Consider the following 16,230-nt stretch of genomic DNA (forward strand, 5'->3'; position numbering starts at 1 on the left):
GATACTGGAGCAAGATACCGGACAGGATGTGACAGGCGGGATCGATACTGGATACTGGATATACGAGCAGAATACCGGACAGAGTCAAAATACAAGTCTTGCAAGTGCAGAGGTTCGTTGACGGACTGACAAGGAGTGAATGAGAGCACTGAGTTTAATTAGGAGGGAAGCCAATCAGTCAACGAGCAGCAACTGGCGCCAAACGGGCAGGCCCAAGTGAGGGCAATCGTGACAAATAAATGTATGGATGGCCTGGTCATTATTCAAGTTTAACGGAAAGGATATAGAAAAATGTCAGAAGCAATATTTTAATGATATATAATACGTTTATATTTCATATAATACTTTGTTATAATCATCTGGTTACATGATTTGATTAAGGTGAAAAGTGTTTGGACTGTCAAGGAAACAGGATCAAGATATAGTGAGCCTTGGCTTTTTACACCGCCAGCCCTTTATTCCTTCTGTTTTGTCAATTGTTTTTCACAGTTGTTGATTTTGAATTCATTGTAACCTTGTATTTAAATGAACAATGGGTAAAAATGTCAATCAAACAATCAACAAATCTATTTATCTACGATGACGTCTGCTAGTAATGACCGAGACGATCTCGATTAGATCCGAAATTGGCAAAACGTAATTGGTCTAAAAAAATCCCCCAAATTGTTACATGGCGTGTACAATTTAAAACGATCAAAAACACGCATAAATTACGGGGTAAACGTATGAATTGACAAGTCTGAAATATGTAACGCACGAATGAATGAATAAACGTATTTCTACCACTACTACTACTACTACTACTAATAATAATAATAATAATAATAATAATAATAATAATAAAAACATCAGTCGCTAGGCATAAATTACTTTTTGATACAGTAAATTCATAAATTTAACAAGAATATCGATTTTATTATTTGCTTGTTTTTACAAAAACAGCATTACCCACAATTCTGCAGTACTTGACACAATTGGCTGATTCCACAGAAGTAAACGCCCGCGAAACCCTTAGTTAAGCTACTTTGCCTTCAAGTTACTTGTTTGTTGTTGTTTCCTTAAATTTGTTATTCCTCGAAAAGAATGCGGCATGCCGACAGTAGTAAAACCACTGCCACGTCATTAAACTAATCCTCATTCGCAGCCAACGCTTTTGAAAAGTTCTTAATGTACTCCTGGAATCTAAAGCCCACTGTTGACAGCTATGCTAGCTGAGCTGACCTAAAAAGTGCCATCGATTGGAATTGTTGAGAAAAAATGTCGCCGTCGTCGCTGCTCGTACAGCAGCAGCATCTAGGCTACAATGAAGAGAAGCTGCGGAAGGTTGCCGAACTGCTGCCGTGTCGGGAGCTCCAAGCTGCAACATTGCTGTCATTAATGGGAGAAGTAAGAGGTCACTTTTTGGCTCGGCAATGTATTCTGTTGATTCACCAAATGTCCCTTTTAAATTCTGTAATTCATTTCTAACGATTGCTTGTTAGTTTAGCTTTTAAATACTTTGTTTTGATTGTTTTATATGTCATTTTATTTAATACTGAAAGGGGAAAATTAAAAGATTGTTAAAGAGACAGTGTGTATTATTTAACTACTGCATTTCACCGTATGATGTAGTTCAAAAGGGTCCTCTCACCCACGCCTCTTCGACCTGCTGCCTCTTTAAAGTTGTCTCCCTCCCCCACTTTCTTAAGATTATTGAGGCTCACTTTGACCTTCATTTTTTCGCATAAATAATGGTTTCAAAAAAGGTTCAAGCAGAGTTCTTTTGTAAAAATGTCTCATAGTACTGCAAACGAGGATACTGACACACAGTATTTACCTTTAGGACAGACAGCGCAGGGGAGAGAGAAGTGTGTCGTGTGCATAGCTGAGCCCACTCCTCCTGCTCACCCAATCAAATTGCTCTGTGTGCTTGGCTGGTGTTTCTGGGTGTTTACAGTTTATTCTCTGGATTTTCATCATACGGTGTGTCCAGAGTAAACATAATTTGTCTAATTACCTTCCATATAAAGGATCCCTTAGTGACGTACTGCCATAACGGGTCTGTTGGTGTAACACCTTGACTTTAAACTGGACCAAACCAGTCTTGCTATTTGAGATACGTGCGCATTAGTTTTGGCTCTGTGCTTGTCAAAATTGGATCACCCTAGATGAGATTTGCATGAATATGCCATATGTACTCATGAAAAAAAGCCATGTCTGGCTTGCGAGCCATAAGTTCCTAACCCTTGCAGTCGGAGATACGTTGTTTTTATGGAGGTGATGAAAAATATTTGCTGGCAGATTAGGCTGCATAGGAAGCGTAAGCCCAGCCTCTCTCAAAACAGGTCCACATGATATTAAATTGCACAAATAATTCAAACTGTGCAAAAAAGGGGGGCTAATTTCTCAAATGGATTTCCCTTTCAGCAGATAGCTTTTAGTGTGTTGTTTTTATTGACTTTACATTATATTGTAATATCACAATATTATCAGTATTGTCACATTCATACCAACTTTTTTTTGATAAAAAAACTAGACAACAATAATGTCAATAGCAGATGAATTATGCTATTGATACTATTAGCAATTTTCTTTATTTTGTTTTAACAGCCTCAGCATTACAGCTCACCTTCCATCTTCATTTACGGTCATCGTGCCTCAGGGAAAAGCCATGTGCTGAACGTTCTGCTTAGGGAACTAGAGGTATTGTAAATGCGTGTTTGTGTATTTACAAATTGTTTACAAGCTACATGGTTCTCCTTGCAGCTACCCCACGCCACCATTAGTTGCGTTGAGTGCATTTCCTCCACCCTGCTCTCCCAACAAGTCCTGCGTACATTCTTTGGTAAAGAGGCAGAAGCTGCTCTTCCCGGAAACCCTTCGCTTTCTGATTTTGTCCGCATCTACCGGCAACATTGCTCAAGGGATGCTGCTGAGCAGACACGTTACATCGTGAGGAGACTTCAGAAGTAACATCGAAGGCAAACGCAATCTTTTTTTTTTTTTGATTTAGTGTTTGCTGTCTTTAGGTGTTGGAGAAAGCAGAGCTGTTGCGAGACATGGATGCCAATCTACTCCCGGTTCTTTTGCGTCTTCAGGAACTGGTGAGAAATTCACAATAACTTAGTGCAGGAGGGGCATTCTACTGGTTGCCTATAGAACTCATTGTTAGTAGGCAAATGTTTTGATGGGTCTAGTGCAGGGGTACTCACAATTTTGTTGCATGCAAGCTACTGTAAAAATGATCCACCAATCATGAAAACCACAAAACACCTCAATTATTTCTGAATGCTTTGAGGATTCTATTTACTTTCTTTAATTAAACTAAAAACTAATGTAAACAAATGAAGATACAAAGGCAGGCTGCATTGAGAATAAAATTACCAATTCATGTAATTAAATACTGGCAATATTTTTTCTATGCAAGCCTAAACAAATCAAATGTGTTTACTTAAAATTAAAGAAAAATCTACTTGTAAAAAGTGTCAAGTCTGTCTTCTCAGAGCCAATTATGTTACAAAGATTTTATAACTAACACTGTCCTGCTAACTTGCTGCATTTGAATGTTAAACGGCAGTGTGTCCCTACAAATGTTTGCCATTTTACACAAACGCTCCCCTATTACGACCATTCGACTTACGCAAAACGCTAGATACAAACATTATTTTCGGGATGTCGAAAATTATCCGGACATTGCTGTAAGTTAGATTTTGCATTGTGTGCACCTTTTTCCGAGTAGTGGACAGTGCTGTAGTGCTTCTTTCCGCCGCGTGGCGCTGTGAGAGATCAACCATTATCCACCCCGAAGAAGAAATCCGGCTTCTACTTCCTAGTTCGTGTGTAATGTAAACACTCTGCACTGTATCTCTTGCATGCTAACAACTTTGACATTTTTATTGGTTAATATCTCGTGCATCCATTCAATATGGTTGGTGTAACGTGTCAAGGGAAGGCAAGCCTTTTCTTTATAAATAAAAGTGGAATAAGACAGCTTGATGCGGTTGTGAAAATGGTTGGATGGCTTATTTTCATCCACTTTTTACCATGAAGGACGACCTCTTGAAGCGCAGCTTCCAAAAGTATGTTATACTCAACTTTATTTATCTTTATAGTCAAGTGAAGTTATGTTTATTTGTATACCCCTTAAACACAAGGAGTCTCAAAGAGCTTCACAGACCACAGAATGTCAACGCCTGATGTGTAGCTTTGTTTTTTAATACTATGCTTTATCATTCAGCCTGCTTTGTAACGTTATAGAGCATATTATTTATTTTTCAGTTTCTAAATAATACAGGTTACTTATACAAACCTTAAACATACTTATATAAACATTTAATATACATTCCATACAAAATATAGCCCTGAAGCAACTTACGAACAAATTCAACTTACAAATTAATCTCGTTTGTAAGTAGGGCAGCGTCTGTACTGTATTCTCAAATGGGACACTGTTTAATATTTGACACCTAGATGTGCTGTATTGTGTATTGCAACCTTGTGCTACAAAACACAAGCAAGAATATCAACTAGGGAGACACAATGTGACCAAACCGTACCATTTCTTATATTTTTTACCGTACCATTTCTTATATTTTTTACTCAGCCTTTCACAAGGTTTTGGGGGGTACCTTTAGCAGCAAGATCAATCATGTCAGCCTTATTTAAGTGAGCCTCATGTTTGGTGGTATGAATGCAAATTTCTTGACCTACAAGTATTTAAAAAAAATGCACATTAATATAGTAGTTCATGTATTTTTGCTTATTATTCAAACCAATATTGTTCTTCCAAATTAGTTTTTTTTCCCTACTACTATGAGCTAAAAATACACAATGTCCCTTTAACTTTTTGAATTTACTGGTGTTCTTTACGTTTTTTGGGTTATAATTTGTTTACATTTTAATGGTATTTGTATTCTACAGTTTTTGTTATTACTTATATTTTTACATTTTGTTTTTCATTTTCCCTGTTTTAAATGTTATAATGTTCTATTTCTAATCTATTTGGTGGTCTAAAATTCTTCTTATTCTTTTATTTATTTAAATAGTTTCTTGATGTCATATTTGTATTTCATCCCTTTTATTTTTGTTCCCATTCTACAGTTGTCATTGATAAAGATCAGTTTTGTAGTACTATACCTTAATTGATTTGACTCTCAAAAAAGGTTTTGATATTATTTATATTGTTTATATTTTATCTCTCAGTATTTGGTATGTTTATTGTTAGATAGTTGTGAAAAATATTAGACTTGTCTTTATTGTCATTGATAGCAACCTAGTTAACATTATTTCACAATGAGATCAGACATGGCAGCTCCTTGCTTGTGCCTCTTGTAGGTGGAGGACAACGTGAGCGTCCTTCTGCTTAGTGAGATCGTTTGGGACACATTTCGCCCAAACACGGGCTGCTTTGAGCCTTTGATACTGTACTTCCCCAGCTACACTAAAGGTTTTTATTTTGAACGTTTCCCATTCTTCACCGAAGATCTACAGCTGGCATTTCTAGTACGCCATTATCTCTTTTCTCCGATTTTATTTTACCAGCTGAGTTGCACCAGATATTGTGCAGGGACAAACACCCGTCTTATTCTGATGATTTCTATGCTTCCTACATCCATATCCTGTTGGGCGTATTTTACACTGTGTGCCGGGACCTTAGAGAGCTTCGCCACCAGGTAGGTTGTGCCTTGAAGGTCCTCTGTCCTAACTCTCCCCCCCCCCACACACACAGATCACATGATTTCTTACACACTTTAGGCTGCACTCAACTTTCAAAAATTCTGTGAGCCGGTAACTGAAGGTAAAGGTAGGTGATTGAAACTAAGTAATAGCTTTACATTTGTGTATTCTTCCACATATGTCTGATTATGTTTTTTGGATGCCAGCCAAAGAGAGTGACACGCACAAGCTGTGGAGGAACATTGAGCCCCATCTGAAGAAGGCAATGCAGTCGGTTTACCTAAGGGAGGTATCCAGGTGAGTGGAGTCTTGAAAGTTGCTCTTGATATAATGTTTACCTTCGTATATATTTTTTGTGTACGTGTGTGCGTGTTTTTTGTGTCAGCCTCGAATGGGAGAAAATGCAGCAAGTGGAGACGGAAGCAGGCCCTTCAAGAGGTTAGTTAGCTGCAGACCGTGATATTTTTTTGGTTTATTCCTGGACGCTGGCTATTTCAGCTGAAAATGAAAATCTCCATTCTGATCCCTGTTTAGGGAAGCATGTTTAGGTGGAGACTAATATATTAGCTTAAATCATAACATTAGTTTGTCAATCAAGCGTTTGTTTTAATTTATAGAGAGCATAAAAAGCACGCTAAAGCGGAAGGCTGAGTGACAAGCTATGCCCATTTTTAAACTTCTACAGCAAATATCAGTTACGACCCTGAAAACCCCATATTGGTTCGATCCTTAGTCTACAATAATAAATTTTCTTTTGAGTGCATGACTTTAAGAATTAGATTTAGTTGTTGTTACTTTGCAAAATGAAATTCTTATCCGTACACGGGCACCACCACGCTGTACTGGCCCAAGACACACCACAGGAAATGGTGAACCCTTGCGGTTTAAGGGTCCCAACCAACATACCAACCAACCAACCAACACAGATGCACATAAGATTGTAGTGTTTTGAGATTAGCCTAAATAAATGTTATTGAATTGTTTCTACTGTAGTTTGTTTGTGTATTTACTTTCTTGTATATTCGCTTTCATGTTCAATTAAAGAATGAACCTTTTCTTAAGTATCTATGCCCTCCTGTCAGGTTTGTCAGCTCACACCCACGTGGAACTGCCATTTTACTCAAAGTTCCTTTTGATCGCTGCATACCTGGCATCCTACAATCCTGCCCGCACTGACAGGCGCTTCTTCGTCAAGGTGGGTTGTAGAGAAAGACGTTATTATATGTTTAAGGTGGGGATATGTACAGGGTTAGTAAGGGTGCTTGAAATCCTTGAAAATGCTTGTATTTTAATGTTGTCTTTTCAAAGTTTGAAAAGTGCTGGAATTTTAGACTAAGTGCTTGTAAATGTTTGATATTGTTGCCATGTTTCTTAGATAGATAGATACTTTATTCATCCCCGAAGGGAAATTCACATTTCAAGCAGCATCCCTGAGCTGAGAACAATACAATAATAACGCAAAAAAATATACAATATACAAATACCCAGTGTGACGTGCAAATGCCTACTTAGGTGTTTTGAACATATTTTATGGTCCAAAAAGGATTAGGGCTTCAGTTAGAAACTAAGGTTTAGGCTCCTTATTAGGTTATTAAACTGAACTTAGGTTTCTGAAAAGGGGTTGGGGCAAGGGTAAGAAGCTAGGGTTAGATGTAGGCTTAGGGTTAGGAACTAGAGTTTGACCTCCATCTTAGGGTTCTAAAATTTGTTTAGAGCTAAGGTTACGGTTTGAAACGGGGTTAGGGCAAGAGTTTTAGCAATGGTTAGGTGTAGGTTTACGGTTGGGAACTAGAGTTTGAGCGCCGTTTCAGGGTTCTAAACTGAATGTAGGCTTCCAAAATTTGTTAAAAGCTAGGGTTACGGTCTAAATAACACGGTTAAGGCGAATGTAAGGTGTCTGTTTAGGGTTAGGAACCCGATTTTGAGCTCTGTCTTAGGGTTCTAAACTGAATGTAGGGTTCCAAAATTCCTTTAGAGCTTGGGTTAAGCTTTGAAGCAGGTTTAGGGCTATGGTTACAGCGATGGTTATGTGTAGGGCTAGAGTTAGGAGCTAGGGTTTGGGCTGTAAGTTAGGGTTTTAAACCAATTTTAGGGTTCCGAAGAAAGGTGGGGGATGGAGTTAGGGTTTGAAACTAAGGTTTGCTCCCGTTCTTTTGATTGGCAGTGGACTTCTTTTAATGGTACTGAAAACATTAAAAAGAATTGGCTATCTTATCTTATGCCACAGATATGGCAAATAATTCTGCATTTAAAAAATAATTCCGAATTATAAATCTTTCAGATAGATTGTGTAATATTCAACCACTAAGTGGTGCTATATTGTCTATTACAAAAACAGTGCCTAAATAGCACAGCGTAGCAGCAATATGCCAGACAAACGTGGCAGCGACTACTAGTTAGGATTTAGCTATGTAAAACAAAAACTTCTTATGAATATTTAAAAAAATTAACATCAGTATAATAGTGTAATAATGTTTGTCTATTCAAATCAATGTTTTTTTTTACTTAATGAATTTTTTGTACCACTAGGAGGCACTAAATAACACGCTGTTGCTTTAAATAGAACCAGGGAATAACAATGAATATCACAGTACTGAGAAACCTGTACTAGTTCTTACATTCCATTTTTATAAATGTGTTTATTATGTCCATTTTATTTTCCAACAGCATCACGGTAAAATAAAAAAGACAAAATTCTTGAAGAACGAGAAGGTGAGCATTCAAATGGCCCTGGCTGATGAAAACATATTTTCATAAAGATGTCTAGGCTAGTCACAAGGTTTTCATAATTTTTTTTGAAAGTATGTTTATGCCAGTTAAATTTTGTTTTGTACTCAACAATGTTCCATATTACATTTTACATGTGAGCATTATGAACACTTGATACTTTGCCTTGGGTTTCTCCAAAGACCAGCAACCATCTGCTGGGACCCAAACCTTTTCCGCTGGACCGCCTACTGGCCATCTTTTACAGTGTAGTGGACAGCAGGGTGGCACCCACTGCCAGCATCTTTTCGCAGGTTGGCAAGGCTCTCCTTCCCACACTGATATCCATCGCAATTGCCTTCAATCATCAACACTCACCCCTCTTCTCTATTCGGTTCAGATCTCTTCGCTAGTCACCTTGCAGCTGTTGACGCAGGTCAGCCATGCCGACCAGCTGGACGCCCCAAAGTACAAATGTGCCGTCTCAATGGACTTCATCTGTGCTATTTCCAGGTATTTTTTTGTGTTAAATCAGTTTATATTATAAAACACACATCCACGCTGTTTTTATTGTCCTAGGACGGTGAACTTCGACATCATCAAGTATCTGTATGACTTCCTCTGAGACACTTCCTCTCAAAACAGAATAGAAGTGATGCTTTTTGTCAATCGGCATCAAACAATAAATGCACAAACATTTAAGAAGTATTACGTTTTGTGGTCATTTTGCTTAATGCTAGCAAGGAATGAAAACGCCATTAACGGGCTAATGGTTGGCATTCATTTTGAAGTATTTTAGCAAAGACGTTTTTAACCATGGACAACTTAACAACTTGGGCATTTATTTTTTCCGATGCCATAGGAGTAGAACAGCTTTAGAAGCTTGAAATGTCTTCATTTGTACTGGTTGTTCTGCCCTCTTGTGGCTAAAGTGCACACAGCACCAGTAAGTCCTCAATAATCATTGGACTGAAGTAAAATTTATACACATTTATGTTCAACTATGTCGTCCCAGTAGTTCTTTAACTTTTGTAAATTTGTGGTAAAATATTAGATGCAATTTTCTTTAAAGTATTGAATTGTACTTAAAAGGTTATTTGCATTCTATTGGGTGGTAATCCTGCAACTGGTTGGCAACCGGTTCAGGCTGTCTTCTGCCCACTGCCCAAAGATAGTTGGGATGGGCTCCAGCGACCCTACTGAGGATAAGCGGTGCAGATAATGGATGGATGGATGGGTAGTAATCACACAAATGTGTAAGCCAAATCTATTGTTATAAATGAGAAAAAAAACAAGCCGACCCTAAATAACCTTAAAACATCCACAGAAAGTCTTCAACCAAAGTCTGTGTTTTAATGGCATTAGAATGAACTATACGTAATTTTTTTTGGGACAATCAAAAAACTTTATTGTACAAATGAGCAAACCAAAAGGCACTAGTTAAAAGCAGCTCACCTAGTTTATCCTTTACTAATTTGAGTAACAGGCTGCTGCAGCTTATAAAAAGTAAAACATTCCAAATATATGAACACAATTGCCTGTTGACAGTATCCACTGATTCCCTCGTTTTGGACTGGATTCAGTTTGAATTCGACTGGCAAAAATAAGTGACAATAACAATAAATCCACGTACTTTCTGCAGATCACATATTGACTGTTGCATATTAAAAGCATATTTTCAAATTTTGTTCTACTCTGTTAAACGCTGTGCCGTCTGCTGTGGATCATGGCAACAATGTGTGACAGGTCCAGACTTTTCATCATCACTTCCATGAAATCATCGTCGGAGCGCGCACCAGCCACAAACTCCTCCAATGACAGCTCGCCTGTCAGGGCAGGAAAAAACATTCAGATATACCTCTCAAACCGGTGTGACTAAAATGGGCAACGGTTTGTCTAAATAATCCCATTTTTTCCAGAGGAACCGTTGCGGTAAGAAATAAATAAAATAAACGTCTAGATGGCACTGTATTGTCTAATGCGATGTGCCACAGCACAGCATAGCAGCAAGATGAGAGAAAAACTGGCGGCAACTACTCTGTATGAAATCCACTTTGTAATAGAAAAACACATTTCTCGACTTTATGAATATGTATAAAAATTAATATTGGTATGATAGTTCATGTATTTTTGCCTATAATTCAACATCATTTCATTTCAAATCAAGGTTTTTCGTACCACTAGGAGGCCCTAAATATTACACTCTGTCCCTTTAAATTAGTGCTCCTTATTATTATTATCTGTCACGCCTACCCACTCGGAAGAAGAAATTGTCTCGCTCCTTCCAAAGTGGGGACAAAACAGATCGATATTGGTGGCAACGCGTCACCTCCATCCATACCAAATCAATGCCTTTCGGCACATTTTCGCTAACAAACTAAGCCTCTCGGGTAGGCGCCTTGCATGGCTGACTCCCTATTGGTTTGTGAGGATAAGTGTGAAGCACATTGTAAAGCACTTTGGGAGGTCTTCATTGACTTGAAAAGCGCTATATAAATGCAGACCATTTACCATCAGCGTGATTGGGTTGTCACATCTTGAAGTGACAGCTTAATGTATTTGGCTTCGTGCTGTCTGCTGCCAACATTTTTACACAGAATTTCCTTTAGAGAGCGCTAAATACTAACAAATCCAATCCAAATCTGCCAGGCAGATATTTCTTTTTTTTTCCCAAGAAAATATTTCACACAAAACTATGAGATAAAGGACTAATGTATTTACAGAGTACATTATGGACAACAAAACAGTTAACGTGGAGATTCTGAGACACGACGTGCTACTCGTGTTACAACTCTGGCAAGACTGAACAATGTGCATGTCAAAAGAAACAGAAGAGACATCATCACGTTGCCTCTTAAAGGCACAGCATGTTTAAGAGCCTCCACAATCGATTAACTAAAAATGTAGTAAACATGTGATGAACTATGAAAATAATGGTACAAGGGAAATGCTGTTAACATGGAGTGCCATGTCCTATTCATTGCGTACAACGTTTACGATGTTTTATCAATGACAATAAAGGCAATTCTATTCAATTAAAAAAACAAGTTACGAATGTTGATTTATATACAAAACTTGTTATTTAAGATAGAAGAAAATGACTAAAAAGGAAGTTGAATGGTAAATACATTTAGCGTTAATTTGGTTTTACTCCATTGAAATTAAATAAAATTCACAATTTTGAATTGGAAAAAAAAATCCCTAAAATGTACAATGCGCACCAGAAATGTAGTGATCAATGAAGGGAAAAGACATTAAAGTTTGCTGGTAATTTAAAGTATGCAGTAGTAGTGCATCACAGATAAATTTAATTCTTCAAAAGGATGTTTCTTCAGTGCTCAACAATTTAGAAAAAAACGTCTCTCTCTCTGCGAACAATTCTTTTTTTTTTTAATATTTCACATTTGCTATATAATATTCAAATTGCATTAACTATTGGCAATTTTCTTCTGCTAATTTCAAACACCGAGTTCCGTCTCTTGAAATTTCTATTATCGTAAATATTGAGGACAAGAAAAATGGCAATAAAAATATTTGTCAACTAGCTTACAAGTTAATAATAATACACACAGAAAACCAGGCAAAAAGAAAATGTAAAACCTAAATTGTTATGATTGATAATTTATTTATTAAATTCTAAAATACATTTGTGCCCTCACCGTCGCCGTTGATGTCAATCCTGTCGAACACACTGTTGGTGAAGTCCTCAGCTGTCACTTCCTGGTTTTCGTTGCCCGTAATGGCGCGAATGGCCTGAAGACGACAAGCAGTTATAAGTGGCATTCTACCCCTTCATTTTTTGATCACTCCTGCTTCCTTCAGGGGCTTGTTGGTATATTGAAATGTGTAACTGTGAGTTATTCAATAATCACTGTTTGATGAATTTAATCATCTGATTCTTTTAATTATTTCATTCATTTAGTTGTAAATAATGAACCTTATGCTTGTCCATATATTTGAATGGCATATTTACTCACTGGGGTGTTCCAAGTTACGTATATTTGTTTTGTTAAAGGGTAGCTCCAGCCAGGCAACCTTCAAATACCAGTTAAGAATTAGGATACATTTGTGGGGACTTCCTTCTTATCCAACGCCCATTTCCCATAAAAACCCCAGCTGGCCCTTTTGAAATTGCTTTCAAGCCCACAATATACCGGTATTCAGTTTTATTGTAATTAAAACTTCGACGTAAATGCACCGCTCCAGTGTTTGTTTTAAGTGTCCAAGTCTCGTCACCCGGATGTTGATTTGAGCATGCAGTCGAGAATTAGCTTCGCCTCTTTCAGCCTCTAACCTTAATGATGTTGAGCAGCTCGTGTCGGTCGATGCAGCCGTTGCCATCCACGTCGTAGAGCTTGAAATACCAGCGAAGTTTGTGCTCCATCTTGCCGCGCATCACGAGGCTTAGCGCAGCTACGTACTCCATGAAGTCGATGTAGCCGTCCTAAGAGCGGGGTTTGGTTTGTTTGACATTCACTGAAGCATATTTACCAGATTTTTTTTCAAACAAAGTCGAAGAAATAAAACATTATCCAATCCAAGTTGAAAAGTTCTAAAGTTTTGTGGAAGATTTGGTTACCAGCAAGGAGTAAAGAAACATTGTGTAATATATGAATGTTAGAGGTATTGTGCATTGCAACTGAAAGCGAGTGCTACAAAGCACAGGGAAGAATAAGTAGTAGGAAGAGTCAAAGTAACCAAACAAGATTTATGTTTTTTTTTTTTTCTGGAGGGTGCAGGACAATCATATCAGTTCCCTCTCGGTGAGCTTCATGTTATGTAAAATAAATACAAATTTCTTGACCTACGAGTACCATCATTTTTAGAGTACGCTACAAAGTGCACCTGAAAAAAAGCTGCATCTGCAAATTTAAGGGAGACACTCAACTTTGCCTCCGTACAAGTGGCACAGCAGTCTTAAACAGCCGTAAAAATGAATTAATTCATGTCCATTTCTTACATTTAAAAAAAAATCTGAGGGAAAATGTCTAGCACAGAAAAGTAACACTTTGTAGCTTGATTAAGACACTTGTTTGTGGACTGTGTCAGCAGCCATCAATCTTAATCAACTAGCACCGAAGTCAATATAAATTGAATTGGCATTCACGTATATGCAGGAGTGTGATAAAAACATTCTCTAAACAAAACAATGTACTTTACTAATCACAGCACAGAATAAGCCGCAGTGTTCAGTATTGCCTTTTTATGAATTAAGTTTTTTTTACCACTCAAAGACGCTAAATAATACACAATGTCGCTTTGAATTTAACCCGGGTTGTTACAGAGATTTTGGTACATGTTCTTTCATATGTTTGTCCCAGAGATCAAATAATTTGAAAGGAATGTGTCAGGGGTTGTCAATATTCTCTCGGCTAATCTTCTGGTGAAGATTACCGTAGCGGCCAGATGATGACCTTGTCTGCGGATTTAATTTTGGGTGCAATCATTGTATAAGCTTTTTAACGAGGTGGCTTTCAAAGTATTAAGAAAGCGTTATTATTGTGAATGCTGATTTTGTCAGGGTTGTCCAAATATTAGAAGCTGCTCTTAGAATGCGAAGTTATAAAATATTTAATACAAGCGAGTTTACTATAACGAATACAATTATAAGCGGTCACATTCTCTTTTCCTCAAAAATTATATTGTGTTCCTCAGATCTGTCAAACGTAACTTGGCTCCGGGGCTGGATTAAGGCTCTTGGTTCTAAGCAGGGTTGGGTAGGGTCACTTTAACTTGATTACATTCAATTACTTATGGATTACTCCAATACCAAATATGCTAATAAAAGACAAAAGAAACTAAATATGAATAAAATTACTAAATTTTGTGCAGGCTTGGGGAGTAACGGAATACATGGAACGGCAAAAATGATGTTGGCAAGCTGTTTGGATTTATTTTCATTTTGTTTCTGTCGCATTTTATGTTAGTTTTGCCGGAGATCAAAGCCAGGAGAGAAAGCTTACTACGTGTTGTGAGTCATAATTTTATTTATATTTAGTTTCTTTTGTCTTTTATCAGCACATTTGGTACTGGAGTAATCCAAAAGTAATTGAAAGTAATCAAGTTAAAGTAACCCTACCAAACCCTGGTTCTCAGGTAGGACAAATCAGTAAAGGAATTTAAACTCCAAATTTTTAGCTTTGTTTTTTCAGTATTATGCTTTATCATTCAGGCTACATCAGTAGGCAACCCAACATATTATGATCAGGGATAACAAGGGATCTTTTCTAAACAATGTGAAAAAAAAGATTTTCATGTTTGGCATTGAATGTGTTTATGGGTTTATTTGAACAGTTGAGTGAATGTAGTTGTACACCTTAACCAACTTGCCAAGCTATACAAGCACGACACTGTTCTTTAGCGGCTGAAGAAAATATTTGGTTTGCATTTATTTTAAAATATCATAACTTGATAGAAATGTCATAGACATTTGCTTTTTTTTTCATATTCAGAAAGTTTTTCCGGGCTGGATTAAATCATCCAATTTGATGGATCCGGCCCCGAGGGCTGTATATTTTACAGTCCTGGTGTACATCTTTATGTATGAGTGCTCAAATAATATCAGAAAAAGCTTTTTTAGTCTTTACAATCTTTTTATTTTTTCTTTAATCTTTTTGAAATACACAAGTAGAGCAGTTGTAAAATTCCAATTTTGATTTTCTCTCCCTGATTGAATTCATCCAAATTGATTCATATTCGAAATAACGGAAAAAGTATTAAGTACCCATTCTTTTTTATATAAAAGTTTCTTTCCAATGCAATTCAGGATCTAGTATCACTATTGTCTCTCTCACACACACACACAGCTGCCTTTCAACGCCAAGCTCCGACTCGTATATGAAAAGAGCAGGTTAATTCTTTATACCGAAAAACAACAGCGACCAGATGATGAAGGTGCTGTATCTGAGTCAGATCAGGAGGATTCTCTTGCTTCTAATAACCATGGAAACCAGTACTGTATCTTTCATGTGAGGGAGCAAACCTCTCTTCAAATAAACTGCCACTTGGAAACGGTGCTTCTACGACCCTTGAGAATAAGTGAACACCCTAAGAACCTAAAAATATGAATGAGAAAGTCTGACATTTCTTAAATGAAATATTTTGAAATTCCTGTGCAGAATCAAGTTTTCAAAATTGTAAAAAGATATATAAACAGATGCACTATGTCCCCACCAATGGCAAGGACAAAACTACGCCATTGCCCGAAACGATTACAGTTTTTAAACATCGTATGGCCAGTGGACAAAAAACAAGGGACCGAAACCTGCGGGTCACCATCCCGATTGAGGACCCTGCGTAAACACGAACCTTATTCATGTCGAAAGTGCGGAACATCTGCTCGATGTAGGCGTTGGCTTCATTGTCCAGGCCTCGGAGGCCGAAGAACTGCTTAAACTCGTGCAAGGTGAGCTGACCTGACGGGCATTCAGTCATGAACTTCTTGTACCAAAGGTGCATCTCCACCGCCTGCAGGTCGTCCACCGTGCTGCTCGTGGAGTTGCCCATGACTGAGCCGCCTTTGCCTCGCCGCTCGACTGTGAAGGCCAAAACGGCGGGCGAAGGAGGGAACGGGCCAGCCGAGTGGCTTTTTGTAGGCCACTTTGTCGTGCCCTTCTCCTTTTCTAATCCCCGTCGCTAATCTCATCTAACGATTTAAGAAGCCCAATTAAAACAGACGCTTCCTTGCCAGGTGTGCTGACACGACACAAAACTGCACGTTCATTTGGCATGCGGCGGCACCAAAAAAAATGGAATATGTACAATGAAAAAAGTAGGAAAAAATGTGAAAATACAAATAAATGACAAAAAAATGAGATACAGCTTTTTAGAAATAACGACATTCTGGTGAACCCCGAATGCATTGTCCTC

The 16,230-nt window shown here is 37.8% G+C and overlaps 2 protein-coding genes across 2 annotated transcripts; one reads left to right on the forward strand and one right to left on the reverse strand.

The window, feature by feature from the left end:
• Window positions 1-947: 947 nt before the first annotated feature.
• Window positions 948-9,069, forward strand: orc5 (origin recognition complex, subunit 5). Its single transcript, XM_088346888.1, has 14 exons — window positions 948-1,386; window positions 2,590-2,682; window positions 2,746-2,931; window positions 3,009-3,083; window positions 5,314-5,425; window positions 5,521-5,651; window positions 5,734-5,782; window positions 5,862-5,952; window positions 6,041-6,093; window positions 6,738-6,850; window positions 8,323-8,367; window positions 8,565-8,675; window positions 8,762-8,874; window positions 8,941-9,069. The coding sequence occupies exons 1-14, from the start codon at window positions 1,258-1,260 to the stop codon at window positions 8,984-8,986; spliced, it is 1,347 nt and encodes a 448-aa protein (XP_088203014.1). The 5' UTR covers window positions 948-1,257; the 3' UTR covers window positions 8,987-9,069.
• A 625-nt stretch (window positions 9,070-9,694) lies between these two features.
• On the reverse strand, window positions 9,695-15,959 carry guca1aa (guanylate cyclase activator 1Aa). The gene is made up of 4 exons (XM_088346889.1): window positions 15,670-15,959; window positions 12,656-12,805; window positions 12,021-12,114; window positions 9,695-10,187 (listed from the first exon to the last, which is right to left on the reverse strand). Exons 1-4 carry the CDS (start codon window positions 15,865-15,867, stop codon window positions 10,060-10,062), a joined length of 570 nt encoding a protein of 189 aa, XP_088203015.1. The 5' UTR covers window positions 15,868-15,959; the 3' UTR covers window positions 9,695-10,059.
• Window positions 15,960-16,230: the final 271 nt, after the last annotated feature.

The sequence above is a fragment of the Urocampus carinirostris genome, chromosome 11, assembly GCF_059441175.1.
Source record: "Urocampus carinirostris isolate Australia breed hairy pipefish chromosome 11, RoL_Ucar_1.0, whole genome shotgun sequence".
Classification (NCBI taxonomy): domain Eukaryota; kingdom Metazoa; phylum Chordata; class Actinopteri; order Syngnathiformes; family Syngnathidae; genus Urocampus; species Urocampus carinirostris.